At 49.8% G+C, this 22,955-nt stretch overlaps 1 protein-coding gene across 1 annotated transcript in view; it reads left to right on the forward strand.

The window, feature by feature from the left end:
* PLXND1 (plexin D1) overlaps nt 1–22,955 on the forward strand; it is an 80,895-nt gene that overhangs the window by 19,367 nt on the left and 38,573 nt on the right. Inside the window, exons 3-14 of the mRNA XM_080605486.1 lie at nt 2,712–2,843; nt 4,439–4,539; nt 5,202–5,331; nt 5,633–5,807; nt 7,296–7,404; nt 8,430–8,532; nt 12,991–13,095; nt 14,940–15,029; nt 15,896–15,989; nt 18,382–18,545; nt 19,950–20,101; nt 20,373–20,472. Coding sequence (XP_080461612.1) covers nt 2,712–2,843; nt 4,439–4,539; nt 5,202–5,331; nt 5,633–5,807; nt 7,296–7,404; nt 8,430–8,532; nt 12,991–13,095; nt 14,940–15,029; nt 15,896–15,989; nt 18,382–18,545; nt 19,950–20,101; nt 20,373–20,472 — 1,455 coding nt within the window. The remainder of the gene's footprint in view (nt 1–2,711; nt 2,844–4,438; nt 4,540–5,201; nt 5,332–5,632; nt 5,808–7,295; nt 7,405–8,429; nt 8,533–12,990; nt 13,096–14,939; nt 15,030–15,895; nt 15,990–18,381; nt 18,546–19,949; nt 20,102–20,372; nt 20,473–22,955) is intronic.

Genomic DNA, 22,955 nt, shown 5'->3' on the forward strand with positions numbered 1-22,955 from the left:
AATTATTAGCAGCTCTTCTAATAAATTCTCCCCATGAGCCGATGGCTTTTGAAGGCTCCATATAGACAGGGGAATCACTGAGCAATACTTTGCCAGTGCTGAGTCCAAAGCAGGTGTGAATCCAGGCATCTGATGGAGCTGAAGTATCTATTTTAAACAATGTGCCAAAGGCAGTGCAGAGCAAAGCAATGCCTGGAGCCAAGATGCAAGGCCGAGGTTTCAGTAACTTTAGCGCTTGAGGTCTGCCAAAGAAACTTTTGATTCCAGCCAGACTCAACAGTTTGGTGTATTCTGAGTGTCAAAAGTCCATAGAGAGAGGGGAGAGAAAGCCCTGGAGGAGAGAGATGGCTGATATCTGCTTTGTCTCAGCCTGGAGTAAGTAGTGCATAATATGGAATATTGGATCAAAATGCTTGGAGAAAAGAAAACTGATCCCATCTCTTCCCTTGCTTCCAAGTGCTCCCGGCAGAAACGTGGGAACAATCACAAAGCAACTTGCTGCTTTGATTTTTGCCTGAAGGGGCAAGTAATTCAGGAGGGTGGGAGGCGGCTGGCATCCTCGCCAGGTGCACTGTGCCGGGAGAGAGGCACATACCACACGCAGAGCTGCCCGTGTTCACACAGTATTAACAGCTCTGCTTCCATTACCATTTCAGAGAAAGCAGCCTTATCTACTGAACCTCCATTAGGGAGAGGCTCCTGGCTACCCTTCGCTGGGATAATTTGCTCAGATAGCTCTAATCTAATTCTACAACACAGCTGCATAACCAGAAGCCCTTTTACCTTCGGGGCTCCTTGTTATTTGGCACGGGATACAAGATACTTTGCGTGAGTTATCATTCAGATTTGCCTGAGAAAAGACAGCAAAGGGGCAGAAATAGTGCTCAACCGGCTCCTGCCAGCAGCAATTATGGCTGCCAGGGTATGGGGAATTAATCAGGTAGGCTGCAGACGGGCATCTCACGAGGGCCATTAACTGTACCACATCCAGCAAAGTCATTAAAAGAAAAGCAGTGCTTGGAAGGCAGCGGCCGGCGTAAAGGTGTGGCAGGGTGTCCCATCCCTGAAGGAGGCGTGGGTGCAGCAGGGCTTGGCGTTCTGGCAAGCCACCCTGTCTCGAGTTATGAGTCTGTAGAAAGTGGTGCTGTGGTGGGATCACAGAACTCCAGCCACCCTGGCTGCAGCCACAAGCTGGGGACATGGTGTGGGCTGTCTGTGCTCTCACCTGTTCCCCCTGCTCTCATTAGCACCTGTGCAGCCCAGCTGGGGTGGTGGATGCATGTGCTTGGACAGACGGGCGTCCCCCGGCACGTCACTGGCCCAGCTCCAGTGGGAGGACCGGTGCTCTCTACACTGCTGCTGGGGCTCTCCCGGGGCTGTGCAGCTCCGTGTGGATCCGGGGGAAGTGTCCAGGTGGTCCGGGAGGCAGAGGGACCTAGGGACAGCACCTGGGAACAGCCAGGGGTTAGAGGAGAGCTCAGCAAGAAGAGAGAAAGAATCGCTGCAAAACTGAGGTGGAGGTCTCAGGGCTTGGTTCTTGCGTGTTGTGGGTGATCTCAGGCAAATTATTTATCTTCTGGATAGCCAGGTTTTAAAATAGGGATAATGATCATTCTCTTTTTCTACACAGCTGCTTGCAGTGCCTGCATACAGCTTCTAGCACAGGGAAGCCCTGTGCATTGAGATTGTGTTAGCTATCTTACTAGGACATGTTGGTGCAGCTCTAATATAAGAATTAATTAATCCTGTGTTAATTAATTAATCTACACTTTAGAGAGAACAAGCACGCTTGGTCCTTACAATTATTGCCTCCCTTTGCTAGTAAAGAGGTAGGAATTTTCCTCTCTCCCTTTCTGTTTTAAGCTGAAAAGTGACTGTCACGCAAAATTGTGTAGCTCTATTGTTATTTCCTCTCAGCAATGCCACATTTAATTTGCTGAGTTTTCAAGTCAAATGCCAAGACATTCTGGGATCTGAAAGGCAGGCTGATGCTTTGCAGCCTCTTCCATCACTGCCAGCGGTTCAGCTGGTGATTCATGAGGCAAGGTAGGATTCAGTTCTCTTGCTGCAGCTGCTGTGGTCTCCTGGTGTTAGCAGGGATAAAAGCTTCTTCTGGCCGGGAATGACAACACTTATTTTTCAAATATACAGGGAGACGAGGATGCCATGTTATACAACCACGTTGCTGATTTTTGCTGTTTTTCATTAAACGTTGGAAATAAATGTTCTTTGTAACAAAAACGCACATATGTATGTAATGAGGGCTGAAGGCTGATGCCACTTACATCAGGGTACAGCGAGAGCAGCACGGCTGTGGCGCGCTGGCGTTTCACCGACACGGGAACCGTCATGCAGCCATGTAGCCAAGCTGTGCAGTGGGTAGAGCCTTAGGGTAGAAGTTTTCCAGGCAGTCTCTTAAATAGAGGGCTTTAGACGGAGAGACCAAGGGGTGTGAGGTTTGCTCATCATGAGGTATTGCTCCTGGCTGTGGCATGGGCTTTCTGGACCATGTAGCGGCTTCCCTGTGCCACAGAGCTGGCTTTGCTATAAAGCTCTACATGTGCAGATTATAAAGCATTTAGAGATTTGCAGCACTCAAAAATGTGGAACGCCTTTAGATGCCATTTTGGTTCTTGTTTATAACTGAGGAAAAGTAACCTCCCCGTAGTGTTTGAAAAATGGTCTCAGTGAGTGGCTTCTTCTCACTACAGATTAACCTGGATAGCGCCATGAAGGTTGTCAGCAGGAGATCCATTTCGGTGGCTTACGGAGAGCCTGTCCACCCCATCATGCAGTTCGATCCTTCTGATTCCACCTTCCTCTATCTGATGACGTCCTATCAGGTGAGATCTGCAGTTCTTAGGAAAATCGTCCACTGAGCAAAGTGTGTTTCACCTAGCCTTTAGCATTAAGCTGAGAGCAAGAAGGAAATAAACAAACAATAAAATTTGCTGTAATGTTAATGGACAGAGCAAAGAAGCCGAGAGCTTTGACCGGTGTCGAGGAACATCTTGGACCTATCTGGGGCTGTGCCTGCTCCCCCGGCCCGGGCAGCAGTCTGCCGGCGGGCAGCTCGTCAGGAGCCCTCCGGCTTCCCCGTGCCTCCCGCCCGCCGTTCTGAGCAGCGGCTGTTTTGGGCCTCTGTGGCCTCAAGCTGGGCAGTGGGCTGCAGTTGAGTTATGGTGTGCCAGCCTTATTTTTAGAGCAATATGAATTTAAATGCACACAACCTTTTTCCCTGCCGTGCAATGGTTTGCTGGAGTCTGGGGCAGGCAAGATTCCCATTATCCGCATTGGCTTTCCTGTCTTTGTGGTGGCAAAATGAAAGGAAGAGTAAAAGATATCAAAACTGATCTCGCTTATGGGAGTGTGGAAATAAGCAGAGGCTGTTGCTTTATAGAAAACCGAAAATTATGGCAGATGGTCTTTGAGAAGGCTTTTAGGAGACCCTACAAACAAAAAGGTTGCCTGTCAGGAAGGAGCCATAGGGGCGGCTTCTGCGTTCCACGTGGCCTCGCTGGAGGGAGAGCTGGGATGGGGGGGGGGTCTTCAGAGACCGCAGCAGGTAGAAACAGACAGTCTCATCTCCATCAAGTGAGCAGAGGAGGAAGATGAGAGCTGAGCGCTACAGGCTCTGGTGGTTTGTCCTGAATTACATTTTAATCTGTCAAAACAGATGCACAGCCACAAATGTTATATGTTACATTTATATTTTCCAAGCCCTAATTCCCTGCAGATTGGTCATTATCATTTCACAGAACACTCCCAGGATGCTTCTTCAGCTGATATTTCAGACTTTCTCTTCTCAGCTCTCAGGCTGTGCTGTGGTCCTTATTCATGGCTTGATAAAACACCGAGTGCAGCACATTTGATGCTCTCGTCTGCCCATTCCTTTCCCAGTAAACCAGATGAATTCATTTGTCATCGGTGCAATGAGTACTCGGGGGCAGCCGAGTGCAGCAGGGCTGGGGAGCAGCAAATAGCCACAGGCGACGTGGGGCTCGGGTGCAGGAGCCACCAGCTGGGCTGCGCTGCTCTGGTGGAGCCTGGGGCTGCTGGAACCTCCTGTTGTTGGCCCCTGCATTACCAAACTACTCAGTTTTCCCTCCCAGATGTTCAGAAATTGAGAGAAGAAAAAGCAGAAACCAACGCATGCATGCTTTACCTCAAACCCCCAGCAGTACTGTGATTTCTTTAGAAATTAAGGTTTCCAAAATGGTGTCGCTTTCTGGTCATTTTGTGAACAGCCAGGTACCATTCGGCTCTGTTGAGAGGAGCTTTCTGCAGGCATGAGGGAGCTTTTCGCAGTCAGGGACAAGCTGCGAGACTAGCCCAAACCATCTCCATCTGAGTGACGGGTGAGGTGGATACACATCCAGGTTGAGTGTTTCTCTGGCATTTTAAAACATTTGGATGTAATCGTGTTGTTGTTGTGCAGATGACGCGAGTGAAGGTGGCTGTCTGCAACCAGTATTCAACATGTGCAGAGTGCCTGGCTGCAGCCGACGCTTACTGCGGGTGGTGCACGATGGAGACTAGGTAGGACTTGTGTCCTGGTGTGATTCGGCATGGGCTTTGGCCCTCAAGCCCAGCCAGGGATTTTTGGTGCTTTCTGTATTTCCACTGAGTCACACTACCTCTAGCCTTTGTCCATTCCTCACAAAAGACATGCTTTTAAAAACAATTGCGTATGGTCTCAAACTGTTGGGATGCACTTTTGAGCCAGCATTTAACTGTAGCAGCATTGTTATGCTGCAGTCAGTTGCCAGTGCAAAGAATATCTTGCAGGCATCCAACCATGGAAATCCAAGCGCCAACACCCTGCTAAAGAATGTCTTTACCCCTGCAATTATTATTTATGAGTTGGAGACGATCAACATTCAAATAGGAGTTTGCAAAATTAGACTCCATATTTACAAACTGAAGATGTCAGACAAAATGTCACCTTTTCCTCCCGTGTTGTGGATTGAGCGTGGCCTGCTCTTGCTTACCCTAAAATGCAATGCCCCATTGGTGCTGCTGGGAGCACAAGCAACCAGACTGTTCAAACACAGCAGCAAAGCTTTAGGCTTAACTGAGTGGATGGGGGAAAAAGATGTAGACATGGGATTTTCTCAGGCTCTTTCATCACAGGGATGTCAACGTTTTTATCAACTGTTTTGAAAATAATCAACCACAAATTGTTTGCATGTGCGCTACAGGTGTTCTCTGCAGCAAGAGTGTACGAACTTCACAGAGGCCAATTTCTGGGCGAGTGCAAGTGAAGGAGTGCAGCAGTGCCCTTCCATGACCATCTTGGAGCCTGAGATTAATATTGACAAAGAGAAACCGGTACGTTTGATGTCAGTACTAAATTAATAGTATGTGGCATTACACAGAGTCATTACCTGCTCTCAGGGCTGACAGACACCTGCGTGCCCCGGTGCAGCACCGCTCTGTGCAGTTCTGAGGTGGGCTAAAGCAGGTTTTTGTATGCACATGGCTTTTTAGAGTTCAAAATGTGCAATACGAAAGAAAACAGCTATCTGTGGACTTGTTTTGGAGTTGCTAAACTATGCAAACCTTGTAAAACACTGACAAATTCTAAATATGATTTTCTAAGCTAATAACTGATTTTTTTCCCCAATTATAGGCCCTGATAATACAAATAAATGGGACTATTCCAAACCTAAATGGAACAAACATTTCATGCGATTATGGAAATAATATCCACACGGTAGCGAGAGTTGCGGGAGATTATGCAAACCAATTTATTTATTGCAGTTTACTTCCACGTGAGAAATATCCAGCATTTCCAGACGACCAAGGTATGTGGCGGGAAATAAGCTCAGTTCATTCTAGGCACTTTTACGGAAATAGTCTTTCATAGGCTTTTTTATCCCAGTTGTATGTGCATATAATGCATAGGGGAAAAGAGACACAAGCTGCTTCTGTTTCACAGGGCACATGACTTTAAAGCGTGGGTGTTCCACCATCTTAACATGAATTGACAGTATGTCATATCTATCAATTTTTGTTCTAACAGCAGAATTTAAAAGCCCATTCCTGTGCTTATTTTATTAAGTTTTATCTCATTAAAGCTTCTGTTTTAGATTCAATAAGCACTAAAACAAAAAAGGTTTAGCCCTGTGGAAATAATATGTCTACTTATATTGATACTTTCAATTGCTTTTGCTTAATCTCACTTCGAAACATACAGTGCTCTTCAGGAGAAGTTCTGGAAGAAGAGCAAATGCGTACCTAAAGACAGCTCAGAAACTCTACTCCCATTTATGCAACCAAAAAGCAGACTGAGATCTTCCAGTATTCCCCCTGGTTTTAGATGCATCCAGAATGTGATGCCCATCTTGAGGTTACGTAGAGCAGTGCTCCAGAGGAGATGGGCACCTGCAGCTGTGGTTGAAGTCAGATGAGCCTTGCACTCCGGCTTCCAGAGCTCGATGTTGGGTACAGCCCCATTTCGATGCCCCTCTGAGAGGTTTGGTGCTTCCTACCAGAATTCAGTGCTTGTTAAATTTTTATCTTTCAAGCCTGGAGTGAATGCTCTATTGAAGATGATTGACTTCAGTAGGAGAAGAATTAGCTAGTCCTTTTGAAAATCCCATTTTTCATAGGCAAGTTTATAAAGCTGCATTGTTTTTCTCCATAGCTATCCAAAGAATGGAAGATTATTAACTGTTCTGTATTGTTGGTTACGGCAATGTCGAAATGAATTTCTGGAATCCAATGCACTGATTTATTGTACATATTCTGAAAGAGACATTGTCTCTTGTCCCTCTGCTTATATGGCAAAATTGGGAAAAAAAAAAAAAAAAAGGCAATTTTTCTGGGGGGAGGGGGGACCTAGCATAGCAGAACTGTGTAGCCAAAAAAGGGATTTCCACTCACTCTATGGGTTTGTTGTCATGGGGAAAGTGAGCGGGGTTTTAAAACATGTTAACTAACATGTTTTAATTACCACATTTTTAAAAAAATACGATTTAACACCTACTGTTAGAGAAGACAATAATTAACTCTGCTAATTAACACTTGCACAACACACTGGAATTTTCTGCTGAAAGTCGCAATGTTCTTTTGGTGAGGGTGATGTAAAGCATTGATTTAAGAGGGAAGAACTTGAAGTCAGAGGGCACAAGATGAATAGTCCAAGCTCTGAAATCCAGCTCAGAGGAAACCCTAGAGAAAACAAATCAGATTTAGCCGTTGTTTTCCCAAGGGTCTGTCTTGTCTTCTAAAAGCGAGCACGAATGAGTGAGGCTCTTGCAATCCAGTATTCTTTGGCTTGATTCTCTCAGACCACGTGATTGTTGAAACTGCTCTCCGGGTCAACAGCAAAAATATTATCCGGGCCAATTTCACCATCTATGATTGCAAAAGAACTGGAAACATTTACCCAAAGAGAGCGTAAGTGATCTGGGTTTGCATGTGGTGGAGCTGCCTGGTGCCACGGTGGGGAGGGCGGTGGCTGGGTGCGGGCAGGATGGCGACAGCTCTGCTGTGCCTGTGTCTTCTGCTCCTGTGCACCATGCAAATGGGCAAATCTGACGATATGAGGCCAGAAAGGTGTGCAGAGGCTGGTGAAGGCCCCCCCGCCCAGGGTTAATTGAGCGAGCACAGCCCCTGCCAGCGGGACGCTGGGGGGCCTGGGCAGGATTTGGCAGGAATGCGGCTGCTGCGCTGCCAGGGATTTACAAAGAAGGGTCCTAGCGGCATCTTAAGCCATCTGGACATGTTGGCTTTTTTAAACAGCAATAATATTTTTATTTAAAACTTGTTCTGTTAACCCTCAGGCAGCCGAACTGGCCTCCCTCGCGATGCCTGTGGGGTTGCTGAGGCCCGTGTCCACTCCCTGCTCCCGTGGGTTACTCATGGCACAGTGGTGGGCGATGGAGATGTCGCTGGGGGCTCGGCCGGAGCATGAGGGCAGCACTGGGCCGTGGGGAGGGGGCTGCCAGCCGTGGGGATGTCCTGGCGCCTGCCCCCTGACCATGCTCCTGTTGGAAGAGCGTCACGGCGCAGCCTGCCATGGTGATCCCCCGGTCCTGCCCACTGGGGGTCCAACAGCATGCACGGCACGACTGGGAACTGCAAGCCCACCTGGTGACGGGATGAAAGCATTTCTGGCTGCACAGGGGGAGACCAGAGCTGGTGGCTCCAAGCCTGTCCGTGGCCTGCAGCCAGGGTGGTCGCACTGCAGGCAGTGACACTTGGGTGCTCCCTGTGGGGAGCGCTGGGGACGGGCAGCTCTGTGTGTCCCCAGTGAGCTCCAGAGAAAGGAGGAGAGAAAATGCCAGTGCCTGCGATAAATGTTTTTTTCCTAGCCACATCAAAGACTGAACACAATGTGTGAAGATTTAGTGTGTGACTCTGATTTGGCTCCGCTGAGCAGCCTGAAATCTACTGTTCTCATTGCACCTTTGGTGTTTCAGGTGCACCAGCTGCCTCTCAACCAAGTGGAAGTGTTACTGGTGCCCCTCCAAGTACATGTGTGTCTCCAACCGCTCAGAGTGTGAGGACACACTGCAGATGAAGGTAAGACCCATCAGATGTTGCTGTTTTATGAGAGCTCCTATACTGCCGTGCTGTTGCTGTCACCGTCTTTCTCCCAGGCGACGCAGGTCGATGGCCTCCGTTTTGCTCGCTGTGGTGTGGGGCAGCCCCAGGGACCAATCCTCTCTGTGTCCCTGATGCGTCCTGGGGTGCAGACCCACCTCGTCCCCAGGGCGCCTGGCAGGGGGGTGGCGAGGGCAGCTCCGATCGAAGCCTTGCTGCCCCGTGCTGTGCTGGCCGTGCTGCCGGGCACGGGGACAGTGGCAAGGGCGCTCGCAGCCTCACCGCGTGGTCCCCGGGCTGAGACACACTTCATGTAGCACGTGCAAGCACGCTGCAGTGTTCAGACTGCCACGCAGTGCATTTTGATCCCCTTTTAAAGGCAGGGGAGCAGAAGTTAGAGGAGGTGAATGGCCTCCTGTGAGAAAAGGGGCCTGGGGCAGGCTGTGAGTGCTGGCTGCACCTGTGAGATGTCGCACGGCCCCATGGGGGGACCGGTCCTCGTGGGCTCCCTGGGCACCAGCCTCAGCATGGTCTCTACCCGCTCCTTGCTGGCCACAGCAGCACAGTCATGGCTTGTCCCAGGCTGCTGGTGTTGAGGAGGGGGACGTGCGGGGTGGGTCAGCTGCAGCTGAGCTGTGTCGAGCTGTGCTGCGCTGTGCCACGCTGTGCCGTGCCGTGCCGAGCCGTGCTGAGCTCTGCTGTGCCATGCCGTGCCGAGCTGAACTGTGTGTCCTCCTGGCTCCCCAGCCACCGGCCCAGAGACCTGTGCATGTGTGCCAGCGGCTAACAGTCTGGCGAGGGCATTCAGGCTCCCTCAGAGGCTTCAGCAGCCTCTGCCCTTTGGTTCTTTATCACCACTGAAGTCTGGAGTAATGCTGCTAGTTCTCTACATCCTGGGATGCCTGGGTTTGAGTAATAAATGTATCAGTACTTTACAATTCAGTTAGCTTTGACTCGGCTGTTGTGGTATGTTAATAATTTGCTAGAGCACCACTGGCGGTACTCATCTGAAGGAGAAAATCACCCCTTTCCAAATTATGGTTTTTAATAACCCAGAGGCTTGGTGTGTTCCTGCTTCTGAAATTTAAATTGAAGTTAATTTAAATAAAATTGGCTTTTTAGCAATCAATCTGCTGTAGATGTAAGCCAAGCTTTTGCACTGTAAATTGAATATTCCTTTGGCACTGGTTTGCTGAGCCTCATCTAAACTCTTCCAGAGGCTCTCCGTGCTCATTGCCGTGAGGAGTTTGGCCCCGTGTCAGACCCTGGAGCCAGCCCTTTGCACCCTCTCCCCTTTGGCAGGAAGCGGGTAGGATGCTCCAAGTGCCTGGGACGGGGCAGGCAGATACGGTCAACACATGGCAACTCTGTACAGTATTGTCTGCTGTGAGAACAATATGAAATGTTTCCTGCCACTGGTGGGTCACAGCTGTTTGATTGTTCCTTGGGAATGCAGGACATATTTCTTCTGCTTTGTGAATTGTTTCTGAATGGATTGTGCTTTCTTGTGAATATCTTAACTGTTCATAATGAACGGTTTAATAAAGTACCCTTTGCTTAGCAAATTTCCCAAGCTCCATAAAATACCTGGCATTTTATCTTGCTGTATGGATGGGAGCTGAGCAGTTGAAAATCTTCGCCATTCAGTGCTCAGCACATGGGGCGGATGCACAGACGCTGCATGGTGCCGCTCGGTCTCGTGCCCAGACACGGGCAGCTGTGAGCGGGCTCCAGGGGCCGCTGCCGGCTCCGTGCGGGGCAGGGGTCCTTGTGCACAGCCTCGCTCCGGGACACTTCGGCTGTGGGTCAGGGGCAGTGGGGAGGGGCAGCCAGCTATGGAGGTGGCCGAGGACCGCAGAGTGATCAGTGTTTTTTGTCGTGTCTGGTGCACAGGACGGTTCTCATTAGACCTAAAGGAAGAGCTGGGGCTGTCTGTTAGAGGACTGCTAAAGAAGGCCCTGTGTTACTGGATTGACTTTTTGCTTTCCTTGTCAAATCACTGCGTAACCTGCAATGTTACTGGGAAATGCAAAAACTGCCTGAAATAATTTGTGCCCTTTCACATAAGTGCAGCCGCTTCTTGAAGCGTGACGGGGCAAGCGGCTATGCAGCGAAGCAAGAAGTGTTTGCCGCAGCTCAGCCCCGGCGTCCCGGCCAGGCAGGGGATCCTGCGGGTGCTGGCACGGCTGCACCTCGCCTGCCTGGCACCAGCTCCATGCCCCCAGGCCGTGCAGACGGGATGGGACAGCATGGCATGGTGTGGCCACCTCTCCTCCCAGGGCAGCTGTCTCGCCAGGGCACAGGGCTGCGGGCAGGGGTCTGGAGCGGCCGTGCGTGCCCAGAGCACGGAGCCTTCCCTCGTGCGCCCGTCAGCTCGCGCACTGGGAAGAGCAGCGGGCGAGAGCCCGAGGCACCTTCGTGGTGAGGGCAGCTGCGGCTGACCTTCCTCATTTGCCTCTGGTGCCTTGCTCCAGAGCTACAGTTTGGCTGGATGTCGCAGCCAGTTTAGGCACATCCCCCTTTTATCTCTGTGCTCTTCCTGAGCACTGTCCCCACCGACTGCAGGGAGCAGCCTGCAGGGTAAGGTGCTCTGTAGCCCTGGAAACAGGGCTCCTCGAGCTGCAGTCTGAGCTGTTGGCAAATAAACCATTGCTCGTGTGGTTGCACCTGAAAACCGGTCCACCGGGAAGCAAGCGTCATACTGACTTCATCCGCAGCATTTTAAGCACTCAGACCCTTCGCCCTGATCCAGACATGAACGATACAGTCAGCTGGAAAGCTCTATTTCTAGCTGCTGATGAACAGCAGGAGAAGGGACTGCAAGACGACGAGTTAATCAGTCCTCTAAAGTGTATTTATCTAGCAAGCTATGTGACATGCAAGGACACACCAGGCCATAGGAGCATTAGCATGAATTTCCAGTGGTAGCCCCACTGGTTTTATTTTAACTCTTTTGATTCTCCTTGAGGCAGCTTGGGACTGAAATCTCTCTCCATTGCTTTGCTCTGTTGTTTTACTTCTCTTATCATGTGCATCTCTGTTACTTAATCTCCTTGTTTAGGCAGCACCAACTGTGCTTGGTTAAGATGAGCGTCATGATAAGAAACGAATCGTGTTTTCCACAGTCAAACAAGCACTTTCAGACAGTTCCCTGGTAGCTCCCCCGCTCACTGCGGGGAGGGCAGGGGAGGAACCTCCTGTCCATTGCATGCCTGGCACCAGGGATGCTCTGCCATGCATCTTGGTGCCAGGCTCTTGCCTCTCTGCACACATCAGGAGCAGCAGCAGCCTCAGTGGGGCAGCCTCTAGTGCAAGCAAAGAGGAAATCTTGCCTGCTGAAAATTATTCTGTGTAATAGGCCAAATATTTTGTTGTCTTTTACCCCAATGGCTCCACTGTCAAAGACATTAATCTGGATATACCCTGGGGCAGTGGAGAATCTAGCTTAATTTTTGCTGTAGTTTTGCAGTGTAATTTACATCTCATGAGAGAACAGGATGGGCTTGTCGTAGAATTGAATTCTGAGTCAGCTCCAGTATCTGAGCCATCAATTTAAAGTGAGAACAAAAGTAGGGGGACAGATGACCTTTCAAAATTATTTTTCAGCTTCATTTAGGCTTTTCATTTCAGCTGTCCTCCTGCTGCAGTCCCCTTCCTGAAGGCCCCTACAGCTTGCTATACCCTTTCCTCTGCGTGCACATGCACAAACCCCCACACTTCTGAAATAACAGCGTGCAGGAGGGAGACCTCTGGAAAGGGAAATCTCTGCAGGGGCTTGCAGAAATGAGACATATTTCTGCAAGCATATGAGTGTTGCAGCATATGAGACATCGGCGTCATGCCAGCAGATCTGCCCTTGTAGGCTGCAGTGCACCCTTTTAGTGTCACTCCAGCCCCAGCTTCTAACACTTGTGTGTGTGTAAAAAGGGAGCTGCCCAGACTGGCAGCTGTGAAGCACGTGCAGGTCTGTGTTTTGGCGGGGAGTACATCTACTCCAGTGCAGAAGGATGAGAGGTCCAGGAGTGACAGCTCCTCTGGGGCCCCTGATGCCCCTGTGCTGGCAGAGGCCCCCTGGCAGGAGCAAGGGGGAATTCCTGAACTCCTGCTCCTCTCCTCCCGCCTGCACTGCCAGCCCATGACTGTGGCTGAGCCATCCTGGAGAGGTTGGCTGGGCTGGCAGATGGGCAGCTTTTAAGGCTGGACATAAAGCTGGTGGCTCAGGGAGGAAGTTTCTGTGTGTGGCTACTGGTCCCTGTGTCATGGTGCCATTGTGGTATTTCACTGTTTTGGGTTGCACTGTCATCTGTCTTTAAAGATTTAGTGAAATTAATTTTATCAGGGGTCCTGACACTTTTTCTTGCCTTGTCACTGCAGATGCTCAACATGCATTCTGCTAACAACATCTCTTTTTTTTTTTTCTTGTTTTGTACGTAACAGAAGAAAATTGACTGTCCACGGATTGTACCTGTCTCTTTGGACCCAATGCCCACAGGAACTTCTCAGGACATTACGATCTCACTGGCTAATGCAACTTTCTCGAAGGTAAATGAGTTTCTTGAGAGAATGGAAAGGTTCAGATGAGCTCACATGGTGATCCAGAAATGAAAGTGCAAAGATAAAGCCCAGAGCAGTGGGCAGGATGCCCTGTGCTGGCTAAGCAATTGGTGGGAATACAGCAAGGAAACATGTTGTAACTTAACTTCTGGTGGTCACTGCGGAGTTCTTTTTTTGTGAAAAAGTCCTTTTCCATGCAGTTTTCTGGCATGGGAATTGTAATAGGGTGAAAAGTGGGAGTGGACATTTAATGCTGTTTTCTGAGATGTTTCACACCATGAGAATCCAGAGGAATTTGAGCTTCCCTAGAAGCTGGGCACTGGGAAAATATGTGACTAAGCTCTGGTATTTGTAGAAGATTGCTCTGTATCATCTGGGACAAGTCTTTTTTAGGGCCTGTGGGACACGTTTGCAGCATCTCTATGGAGGGTGCCCATACACTGGGCAGCCAGGTAACTCCTCTCTGAGAGATGAAAGGGTTTGGAACTGCGGGTGCAGCTGTGAGGCTCGCCTCTCTGGGGGCAGCAGGAGGGCGCAGCCAGGCGCTGTGTTAGCACGGCTGCTGCAGACCTTGCCCCTTCGGCACACCACGAATGAGCTCTTCCCTGCCCTGGCTTGGGCTGCCGTTTCCTGCACAAGGTCCGGCCTTTGTAAACACGAATGTGTTCCTCTGCAATCAGCAAAAAAGGGCGAGAAATTCTTCTTCCTCTGAGGATGCTGGAGGTGGCTAGAGAGGAAGCAATACCACATGTAACCTGATAGGAAATGAAGTCAGCAGGAAAGGGGCTGAGGCTCCTCTGTCCCCAGGGGCAGCTGGTGAGGCTCCGTCTTCCTCCTGCCACCATCTGCAAGGCTATCCCAGGGTGCTGGCAGGGATCCCTTCCCTGTTGCCCTCCGCATGTGGGATCCTGAGTGCTGCCAGGGCTGGGACATCGGGGATGTCCGCTGGGGCTGCTGCATGGCCGGAGAGGCACCAATTGCCTGTGCGCATGCATCTCCCCGAAGGAGATGCCTGTTCCCCTCCTGATGCTGTGGGTGTGCTCACTGAGCCAGTAGCTCCCTGCCAGGAGTCTGGTGCTGTCTTTCATGTCTTTTATCAGATCCATCCACTTTCAAAGAGTATTTAGACCTCAGTAGTGATGGAGCATCGGCCTGCTTGGAGATAGGAGTTTTTCCTGCAGTATGAGGACACAACAGTAACTGCGGGCAGGATACCATCGCTTGTGTTATCAGTAAAGCAGAATGGAAAAATCTGCCTTTGAACATACTCCCAGCTAGGTCCTCATTTGAATTAGAGATTTGCTTGGTGCAGTTGTTGGGAGGAGAAGAAAGACGGTTTTGAGCTCAAATCACTGACTGGTGTTCAGTCTGGCATGCGCAAGGCTGCTTGGGACACACTGGCTCTTGGAGCACGCTGCAGCTCGAGCTCTGAATGCCCCAGCAGGGGTTATGGGAACGTAGCCTGGCCAGGCTCATCTCGTGTGCTGCACTTGCCATGGGGCCCTGTCTGCGGGAGCAGCCGCCCCACGCCTGGCCATGATGCTTCACAGCAGCAAACGGGGTGAGAGCCAGGGGCAGAGCGGCTCCATGCACCATGCTCAGCCTGCAGCCAATGTGCCTGCTGCTGTGTAACGCAGCAGGATTCATCGGGCACAAGCCCCAGGCCTGTTTGCAGTGTTGGGTTTTGATCTCTCTGACCTTCAAACACAGCCCAGGCATTTGTGGCAGAAGCAAGGTAAGGCACAGCACTTGTTGCAACCATCGGTTTTGATGGAGAACTGCAAAAAAAAACCGATTGCGGCTCTTCAGCCCTTTGTTTTCCTCCCCCCCAGGAGACAGCCCTGGAGTGCCATTTTGGGACAGACAGGACGTTCGAAGCCCGCTGGGTGAACTCCTCCGCTGTGGAGTGCGTCCACGTGCTGGTGAGTCGGGGGTGCAGCTGCCAGCCCCTGCTGTGCTGAGGGGCAGGACTGGAGGGCAGCAAGGGTCTTGCCCCCGAGCCCCCCACCCGGCAGCTGGGACCCTTCTTCCCCCCTCCCATCCTCCACTGCCAGCTGAAAAAAGCACAAACCAGGCTAACTTCCCCAACAAGAGGCTCTTTGCGCTTGCCGATGGCTGGAAGGGCGTTCACAGGTCGACGATGCTGTGTCTCGTGGATTATCTGCAGCAGCTTCAGTCCGTGCTCCACTGGGGTTTTGGGAAGGAGCTGCCTGTTTTACCTTTTTAAATGGGTTGAGTTCAGTAAAACAGACAGAAAAAAATTTGGCCACCTTCCAGTGTTGCTAATTCTGTTGCTCTATGTCCGAAATAGGATTTGGTCTGAGAAAATGCTCAGGCACTTACCAAAGAACGGTGTGCAGTTTTTGGAGGACAAAGTACACTTCGGAAATGCAGCAAACATTCGGGCTCCCACCTATGGGAATATTTAGAGTAGAGGCTGGAGAGGAGGCCTTCCCCATCCCGTCACCTGCAAAACCCTGTATTGTGGCTCAGCACTTGGCCAGGCTTTTAATTTTCCTGTCCGTTTCTACTAAAAATATCAGCAAACCAGAGCTCTGCTCTCACCACTGTGTGTACTGTGCCTGTTTGCCTTTTGTTGAGACCTCAGCAAACAATTAAGACAGAAAATACCCCTGCCTTTCTTTCTCAGCTACAGATGAGACTGTCCTGTACTGAGAAGAAGTGGTAAGAGGAGCATCAAGAGGAGCGTTAGTCAGTTTAGTGTGCGTATGTAACCTCGTATTTTACTAAATGTCCTCAGTTTTTGTTTATTTGTGTTTTCCTGCAGCTCCACACATCAGAAAAAAGCCATCTCTTCCCAGTAAACCTTCAGCTGAAGGACAGACCAGACAGATTTATCGACAGTCCAGAGATGATGACAGGTCTGATTTGAAAATATTTTTATTCTGCTCTCATCCGGTCAGCTTGAATGATTCTAAAATCCTGGCAAAGTTTACGGGTTCAGGAGAGAGATTGCGGCTCAGATGGGCACAGCCCTTTTCTTTCTCTCAGGCACATGCAGAAATTGTATTTACCCAGCCTCGCGTGCATGCAGACGTATGCAGAAACCAGGCAGACTCGCACCCGCAGACATCTACTTTACACCCAGGAAAACTCAAGCCCTGTCCTTGAGAGTGTTTCTGGCCTGCCGGCTCTCGGTCCCGGCAGCGCAGGGGGTTGTCCCGGGTCAGCAGAGGAATGCTTCCCAAGGAGATAAGGGGCGGGAAAGGGCCCTGCCGTGCGCTGTCCCAGGAGCATGGTATCCAGGTTCCTCATGCTGTAAAAATCGAGCATTTTTTTTTGTCCTGTGCTGAGAAAGAATAAAACGTGTAAACACATTTCACCCCTGGCCCGCTCTCTGTCTCTGGGAAGAATGCTTGGATTCTTAAAAAAGCCCATGCTACATCAGCAAATTAAGTGAGGAAAGCAAAAAGTCAGATGAAAAGCGCACCCAAACAAGGCATTTAGATAGGACAAGCCCAGCCCAGGCAGCAGAGCCAGTGCTTGCACAACAGCCTCCTCCCCCTGCCTGGTCTGGGCTCAGTGCTTCACCTAACTACATGCTACAGCTGCATGCAGCGTCTCTGGGCTCCTTTCCCTCTCACCAGTGTCAGTAATTTTGGTAGAAGGAACTGATCTACACTAGATGCAAAGGAGAGCTAGTTCCTTAAATGTGAGATTATCTTTGGAGGATAGCTGTAGTATGTGGAGGGACATTAACGCCATCAGTCACTGACCCAGGTTAAAAACGTTTCCTGGTATTAAATCCCAGCATGTAAAGGAGACGCATCTTGCAAAGCACTCCACATGGGTGGAGTAATTTTTGAAACACATGCATAGGCCAAGCATGAGCCATTATTTCCTTGCAGAAAGGAGAGGGTATCAGTGTTTTTAAGGTACAGAGGTAACCCGGGAAGAGGGGTAGGACATTTGAGCTAAGATCATGTTGATTGCAACAGAAGATTCTTAATTCTAAACATGAGCATTACTGGGAGCTTGGAAGACAGTGCAGAGTGTGAAATCCACATCTCCTCCTGCAGGAAAAAGAGTTGACTTCTGTGGCCCGTGTTTACTCAGTTTGAATTTGCCAGAATATTTTGAGATCCTGTGGGAGTGCTACAGCTTTCTGGCTCCTCCTTGCCTTGAGCAGATTGGTGCAGTTGAATTAGGGAGGCTTACTTGCTAGCAGAGACAAAGAGCTGCTTGGCCAATTATAAATGTGTATATCTTTTATTCTGTCCTTAATGGAATTACTGTTATTTTCCAGTATTTCCCAATATTTATTAGCTTTTCTTGTAAACTGTGTTTCGGTAGATCACTGAAGGAATCACAGCTCATTGCTGTTGGGTGGAAAGCCAACACATGTAACTCACTGGTAGACACAAAACTCAGTGAAGTAAGCTCAGTTTTTTTGTGGAGCATGGCAGAGTTCCTCAGTGCCAGTGACGCTTTGTTAGGATGAGACAGACAGACCGTTGAAGGCTGAGGGACTCGTTAGTTGTTTATGAAGCACTTTGAGATCCTCCTGTGAACAAAGTGTCAAACGTGACTGTTTCTTTATTTTATGTTCTCCTGCAAACTCTCCTCTGGGGAAAAGGGTGTGAAAGCAACGTTTCCTGAATGTTTCTGGCTGTTTATCTCAGCGGATGCCCACACTCCAGTGGCAGCAGGCTTTGGGCTGGAAAGGAAATGTAACCTAGGGCACCAGCTAATGAAGAGGTGAAAGCCTTGTAGGAAAATGATTTGGAAGCTGAGCTGAGCAGATCTGAAGGGAGAAATTGATGAAGAGAGCCCGTGGTCACCAGGGGGAAGGAAAGGGAATGTAAACATTGTACAAAGCATTGTAACAATCACATTTGTGTCCCAGAGTATGGAAGCAATGTGATTGCTTTGCTAACAGGATGAAGCCAGCTTTGCCAAGCAGCTTCCCATGTGGATGCTGAGAATTGGAAACATGTAGCACAAATTGACAAAAGGTTCCGAGTTTGGGTGGTGTTTGTTTTTCAAGGGGGGAAAAAAAAGAGGAAAAGAAAGTGCTAAATTATATTGCAGTGAGAAAAAGCACCCAGTCCTTCTGGGAAATCTTCAGGATAGCAGCCAAACACTGCCTCATCTTTGCTGAACATACAAGCGCTTCTGCTATTCCACTGGATTTGGGCTGTTACTTGGATTAATATAGCCATGGGGGGTGTGTGTTAGACTGCCTAAATCTAAGCGAAGCTATGGAAGTGTCTGGCCCAGGAGCTCACTTTTCTGTTGTCTCTTGTGGTCTAGTGGAGGTGTACAACTGTGGGACTGGAAGCGCTGACTGCTCGCAGTGCCTGGGCAGAGAGGACCTGGGACACCGCTGTGTCTGGAGCGAGAGCAGCTCCAGCTGCAGGCTGAGCACCGAGTCCCCCCAGATCTCAGACATGTGCCCAGCTCCCGAGATTAAGAAGGTGAGACTCGAATGCAGTGTGGAGGGCGGGTGTGGCAGGGCAGGCAGTGGCTGTGCTGTCCCAGGCCAGGCGACAGACGAGGAGCCATTCTGTATCCCTGACAAAAGGCAAGGTCAAGACCAGTGCTGAATTATTCACTGACTTTTTGTGCTGTTAAGTCACCCGAAAGTATATGCCAAAGGCATCTCGCTAGTGACAAGATCCAATCTTCATCATGTTATTGGGAAAAACAACAGCACAATCAAAATGTGCTAGGGGTCCTGGGGTTGATAAAATCAAGAAAGATTTGTAGGAACAGCTGAAGGATTCTTATTAGAAATAGCACTTATTGGTATATAGCTGAAAGGTGAACGTGAGCCCTATCTCCAAACGCATGTGCTCTGCAGTTCTGCTGAGATTAACAGTGGCAGAGGGACCTTTTGGCATTATGCATTTTGAAACAAGTTTTATTTAAATTGCAGTTGAATTAATGTTTGAGGGGGCATTTGGATCTGGAGTTCTGCTTAGATGTATGCTATGAGCCAACAAATTTGTCCCTGATGAGTAGCAAAGAAAGTATATGGAGCAAATCTTAAAACAAGCTCACTGGGAACGGAGACGAGGCTGGAGTGGGAAAACAGCCCTTGCAATTTTTTCAAAATTGGCAAAGATCTGGTGTCTCTGTTCTTCAGGAGGCATGTAGTGATACCTGCTTAAAATCCACACACTGTAACACTATGTGGACGGGCTGCAGGATCCCCACTGTCTGCCTATTCCCTATTACGGGAGAGAGCTGCTCCCCCATGAGCCACTCCTTCCCCAATACATATCAAGTGTTATCTGCACCTTGCCAGAAAATAATGGAAGGAAACCACAGTTCAGGTTGCAGAGCGCCACAGCTCTGTTGCTATTTCCTTAGCAAATAGTAGATGGTAAATCTGAATCCTCTGGTATCTTGGCCATGCTCCAGGTCACAGAACCCCTTTTTTTTTGTTGTTTTTGTCCTGAAAGACCCTGCTCTGTTCAGGACAGCCCTTAAAAATGTGGTGGCAGGGCTGTCTCTTTCCAGTGCGCTGGCATCCTTCCTCTAGGTTTCCGCGTCGCTGGGTTTGTCTCTCACCACCTCTGTTTGAAGCTGCTGTGTGGAGAGAAGGGATGATGTTTCACCCCAGATGTGCTTGCGGCTGGAGTAACCCCTGGCCAAGCCCCGGCACCAAAGCCAGCCCACGGCGTGACCCCTCGTTTACAAATCTGCAGCGCAGGGCCCCTGGTGCCAGGCATGCCGCAGGGCAGCCGTGGCATGAGCAGCAGGTCCTCCCTCGTGGGAGGCCAAGCGGGACCTCGACACAGGCACAGGGACAGCTCAGGGGCTGAAGCAAGAAGCTTCTGGTGGTTCGCCTCCAACCTCTCCCTTGGTGCCAGCAGATCGAGCCACTGCGCGGGCCGCTGGAGGGGGGCACCCTGCTGACCATCCGAGGGAGGAACCTGGGCCGCCGCTTCAGCGACATCCGCGGCGCTGTCAGGATAGGGAGCGTGCCCTGCGCGCCGCTGCCGCACAGATACGTCGTCTCTGAGGCGTGAGTGTGGGACAAGCTGGGGAGGGGATGGTGTGGGGTGGGATGGGACACGGTGGGCCCTTCACCCTCTCCAGCTGGCCGGCTCCTCACCAACTTTGGGAGGGCTTGGGGCACGGTGCACGAGGCATGGGGCAGGGCGGCAGCCGGGCTGGGAGCAGCCCCCGGCGCCTGCCAGGCCCCGTCTGCAGCCAGGGTTCTGCCTGGCTCTGCTGGGGCGAGGTGGCTTCTGCACCCGTGCCCGCCTGCGAACCCCCCTCCTTCTGGCCTGCAGGATCGTGTGCCAGACCGGAGAGGCTCCGGAGGTGTTTTCTGATGTGGTAACTGTTAACGTCAGCCGGGAAGGAAAGTCCAAGGAGAGATACTCCTACGTGGTGAGTGACTGCCTACTGGATGCTTCTTCGGTGACTCTCATGTTTATGTGCCTCATACCCCTTAAAAAAATCCTAGAGCCCTCAGGCCCCCCGTTGGCTTAGGAAAGAGGATCTATGAGAAAACTTGTCAGAGTCTTTGAAGAGCAGATGAAGTTTTCTCTTACCTTTAGCTACCTGAACAATGTCTAGCAAATGCAAGCTTGAGAGCAAGAAGCAGGATTGCAGCCAAGGTGTTATGGCACACAATTTGCATCAAGAAACCTAGCTTCCAGTCTCAACTCTTGAAATGTTTTTTCACTTATCCTACTTGTATTTCTGCTTCTCCTGCTATAAAAAGGAGTTCATTTTTCTTCCTCTCCTTTTGCTAAAGTGCCATTATGACCTGTGAGATTTTATGCGAATCGCAAAGTCTCTTCTTGCTATGTAAGTTATGTACCATGAACTCACACTGTTTAGAACTGATGGTTTTTGCTGCAGAGATTGTCTTAGTTTTTGCATGAGAATCCTGTGTAGGGATTAGACTTGAGCTAACCCCGTGTCATTATGAAAAGAAAAGCCCTTTATAGCTTTGCACTGTGCCATTGCACAGAGATGACTTTAGTCTCTGTAAACCTAAAAGAAATCCATGCAGCTCTTCTCTTTCCTACAAGCACCCTCATCTCTGGCTAGACGCTATTCACGAGTAGCCCCATGCATCCAGGGCCAACACAACAGGGTGGGTGCCGAGGGCATGCTGTTTACTTGGAGTCTTTGTGCTTATGCTGTTGCTTTTTCTGGAGAAGAATAGACTATACTGCAGTCTAGTGGCTTGAAAGAAGACTTGAACCCCAGGAAATGACATTCGATTCCTGGTAGCTATTGTGAAGAATTTAAGACAGGATCAATGAGCTCCATCCCCCCACCCTTGTAGCTGATTGCCTGGTAGGTATTTAGGTTGACACAGGCACAGCCCTTCCAGTGTTCTGTAGCAGAGCCAAGGCTGGCAGCACCCATCAAGGAGGGACCTGGCGAGGGGAAGGGCATTGCCAGGGTTGGCTCAGCACTACTTCCTGGGAGGGTGTTTGCTTTGGTACCCATTCCCAGCTTCCAGTTCATGTTCACATCCAAAATATTTAAGAGGTCCTGCAGTGTGGAGTGGAACAAGGTAGAAATGGGGTATGACCCAGTACAGACCTTGGGTTTGGGATTTCTGGTGCATGAGTCATCAGGATATGTGTGTTGCCTCCAGAAAAGGAGTCACATCACCTGCTGCAGGGCCAATTGTCCTGTTAACAAAGAGAAGGACCTGAAGAATGGAAAAAGGCTCAACAGCTTCTTAGCATCCAAGGAAAAGCCCTCTCAGGAAACACCTGTAAAAACACCAGCACTAAAGAAACTAAGAAAAGCAAAAGCCAGTCTCTGAATGTGAACCAAGTCTGTGCCAGCTCCTCGCAGGCTTATGGCAAAGGCTCCCCTTCCTGGGGAGCAGGGAGAGATGTTTCTGCTCAAGTGCCACAGCAGCAAGCTGTCTTGTGTCTGTTCATCTCAGCCTGGTCAGCCTTCTTCTCAGCAAAGCTTGAAAACAGATGAGATGATGCCTTGCTGTGTGAGCATGTTGGGGGAGTGAAGCTGCACCACGTGTAGCTGCTGTCACCTTCCACACTGGGACTTCCACACCGCTTGCAAATGAAGCAATGTTGTCAGATTTCTTGGTTCTCTTCTTAGGTAAAATGATCTGAAAATAGAGTAGGCTCCATCACATAAGGCTGGTGTCAGTGAGACCTGAAGGTGAGCGTTAATATCAGTTAACCTGAAAAACTTTATAAGACTTTTAGAACAGCCTTTGCAAAGAAGTACTGATCCTTCGTAGAATAACAAATATTGTTTGTGTGCAATGTTCATCGAAGTTGCTATTAGACATCTAGGAGAGACAGTTTGGCTGTAACTCCTGAGGAGAAGGGAGAAATGTGTTCCAGAGACTTTTCCAGGACATTATAGCAGGATATAGATAAGCTGAATTTGCCTAATAAGCTGAATTTGCAAAGGTTGCGATGGAAGCGATGAATGCGGGCAGTATACTGAGAGCAGTAGCCACTGGCTGTTGCTGAGGAGAAGAGCTGGAGGGCTTTGGGAACATGAATAATCCTCTCTGTTGCTGTTGTAACTGTGCTGTTGAATACATAGGTTAGTGGCCAAGGGCAGGAGACAGCTGCCTACAGACACTCAGAGAAATACAAATTAACAAACAAATCCTGTGGAAATGGGTAACAAACAGAAACAACAGAGAAAATGGCTGTGGAGGAATAAAAGCAGTATGAGTGTAGGACAAGGGCAAGGATAGCTATTAATAAGCATGTTTATGCAGCTGAGATTGACAGGGAGGCACATCAGCACCAGGCGGTGCGAAGCAGCTTACCCACGTGTACTTCAGCCAGCCTCTGGGTGATTTTGTTCTCTGCAGCTGCAGGAGGATGGGCCATAGCAGTGGGCAGGCTGCAGCCACG

This window comes from Anser brachyrhynchus (assembly GCF_964034855.1).
Source record: "Anser brachyrhynchus genome assembly, chromosome: 10".
In the NCBI taxonomy this organism is placed as follows: domain Eukaryota; kingdom Metazoa; phylum Chordata; class Aves; order Anseriformes; family Anatidae; genus Anser; species Anser brachyrhynchus.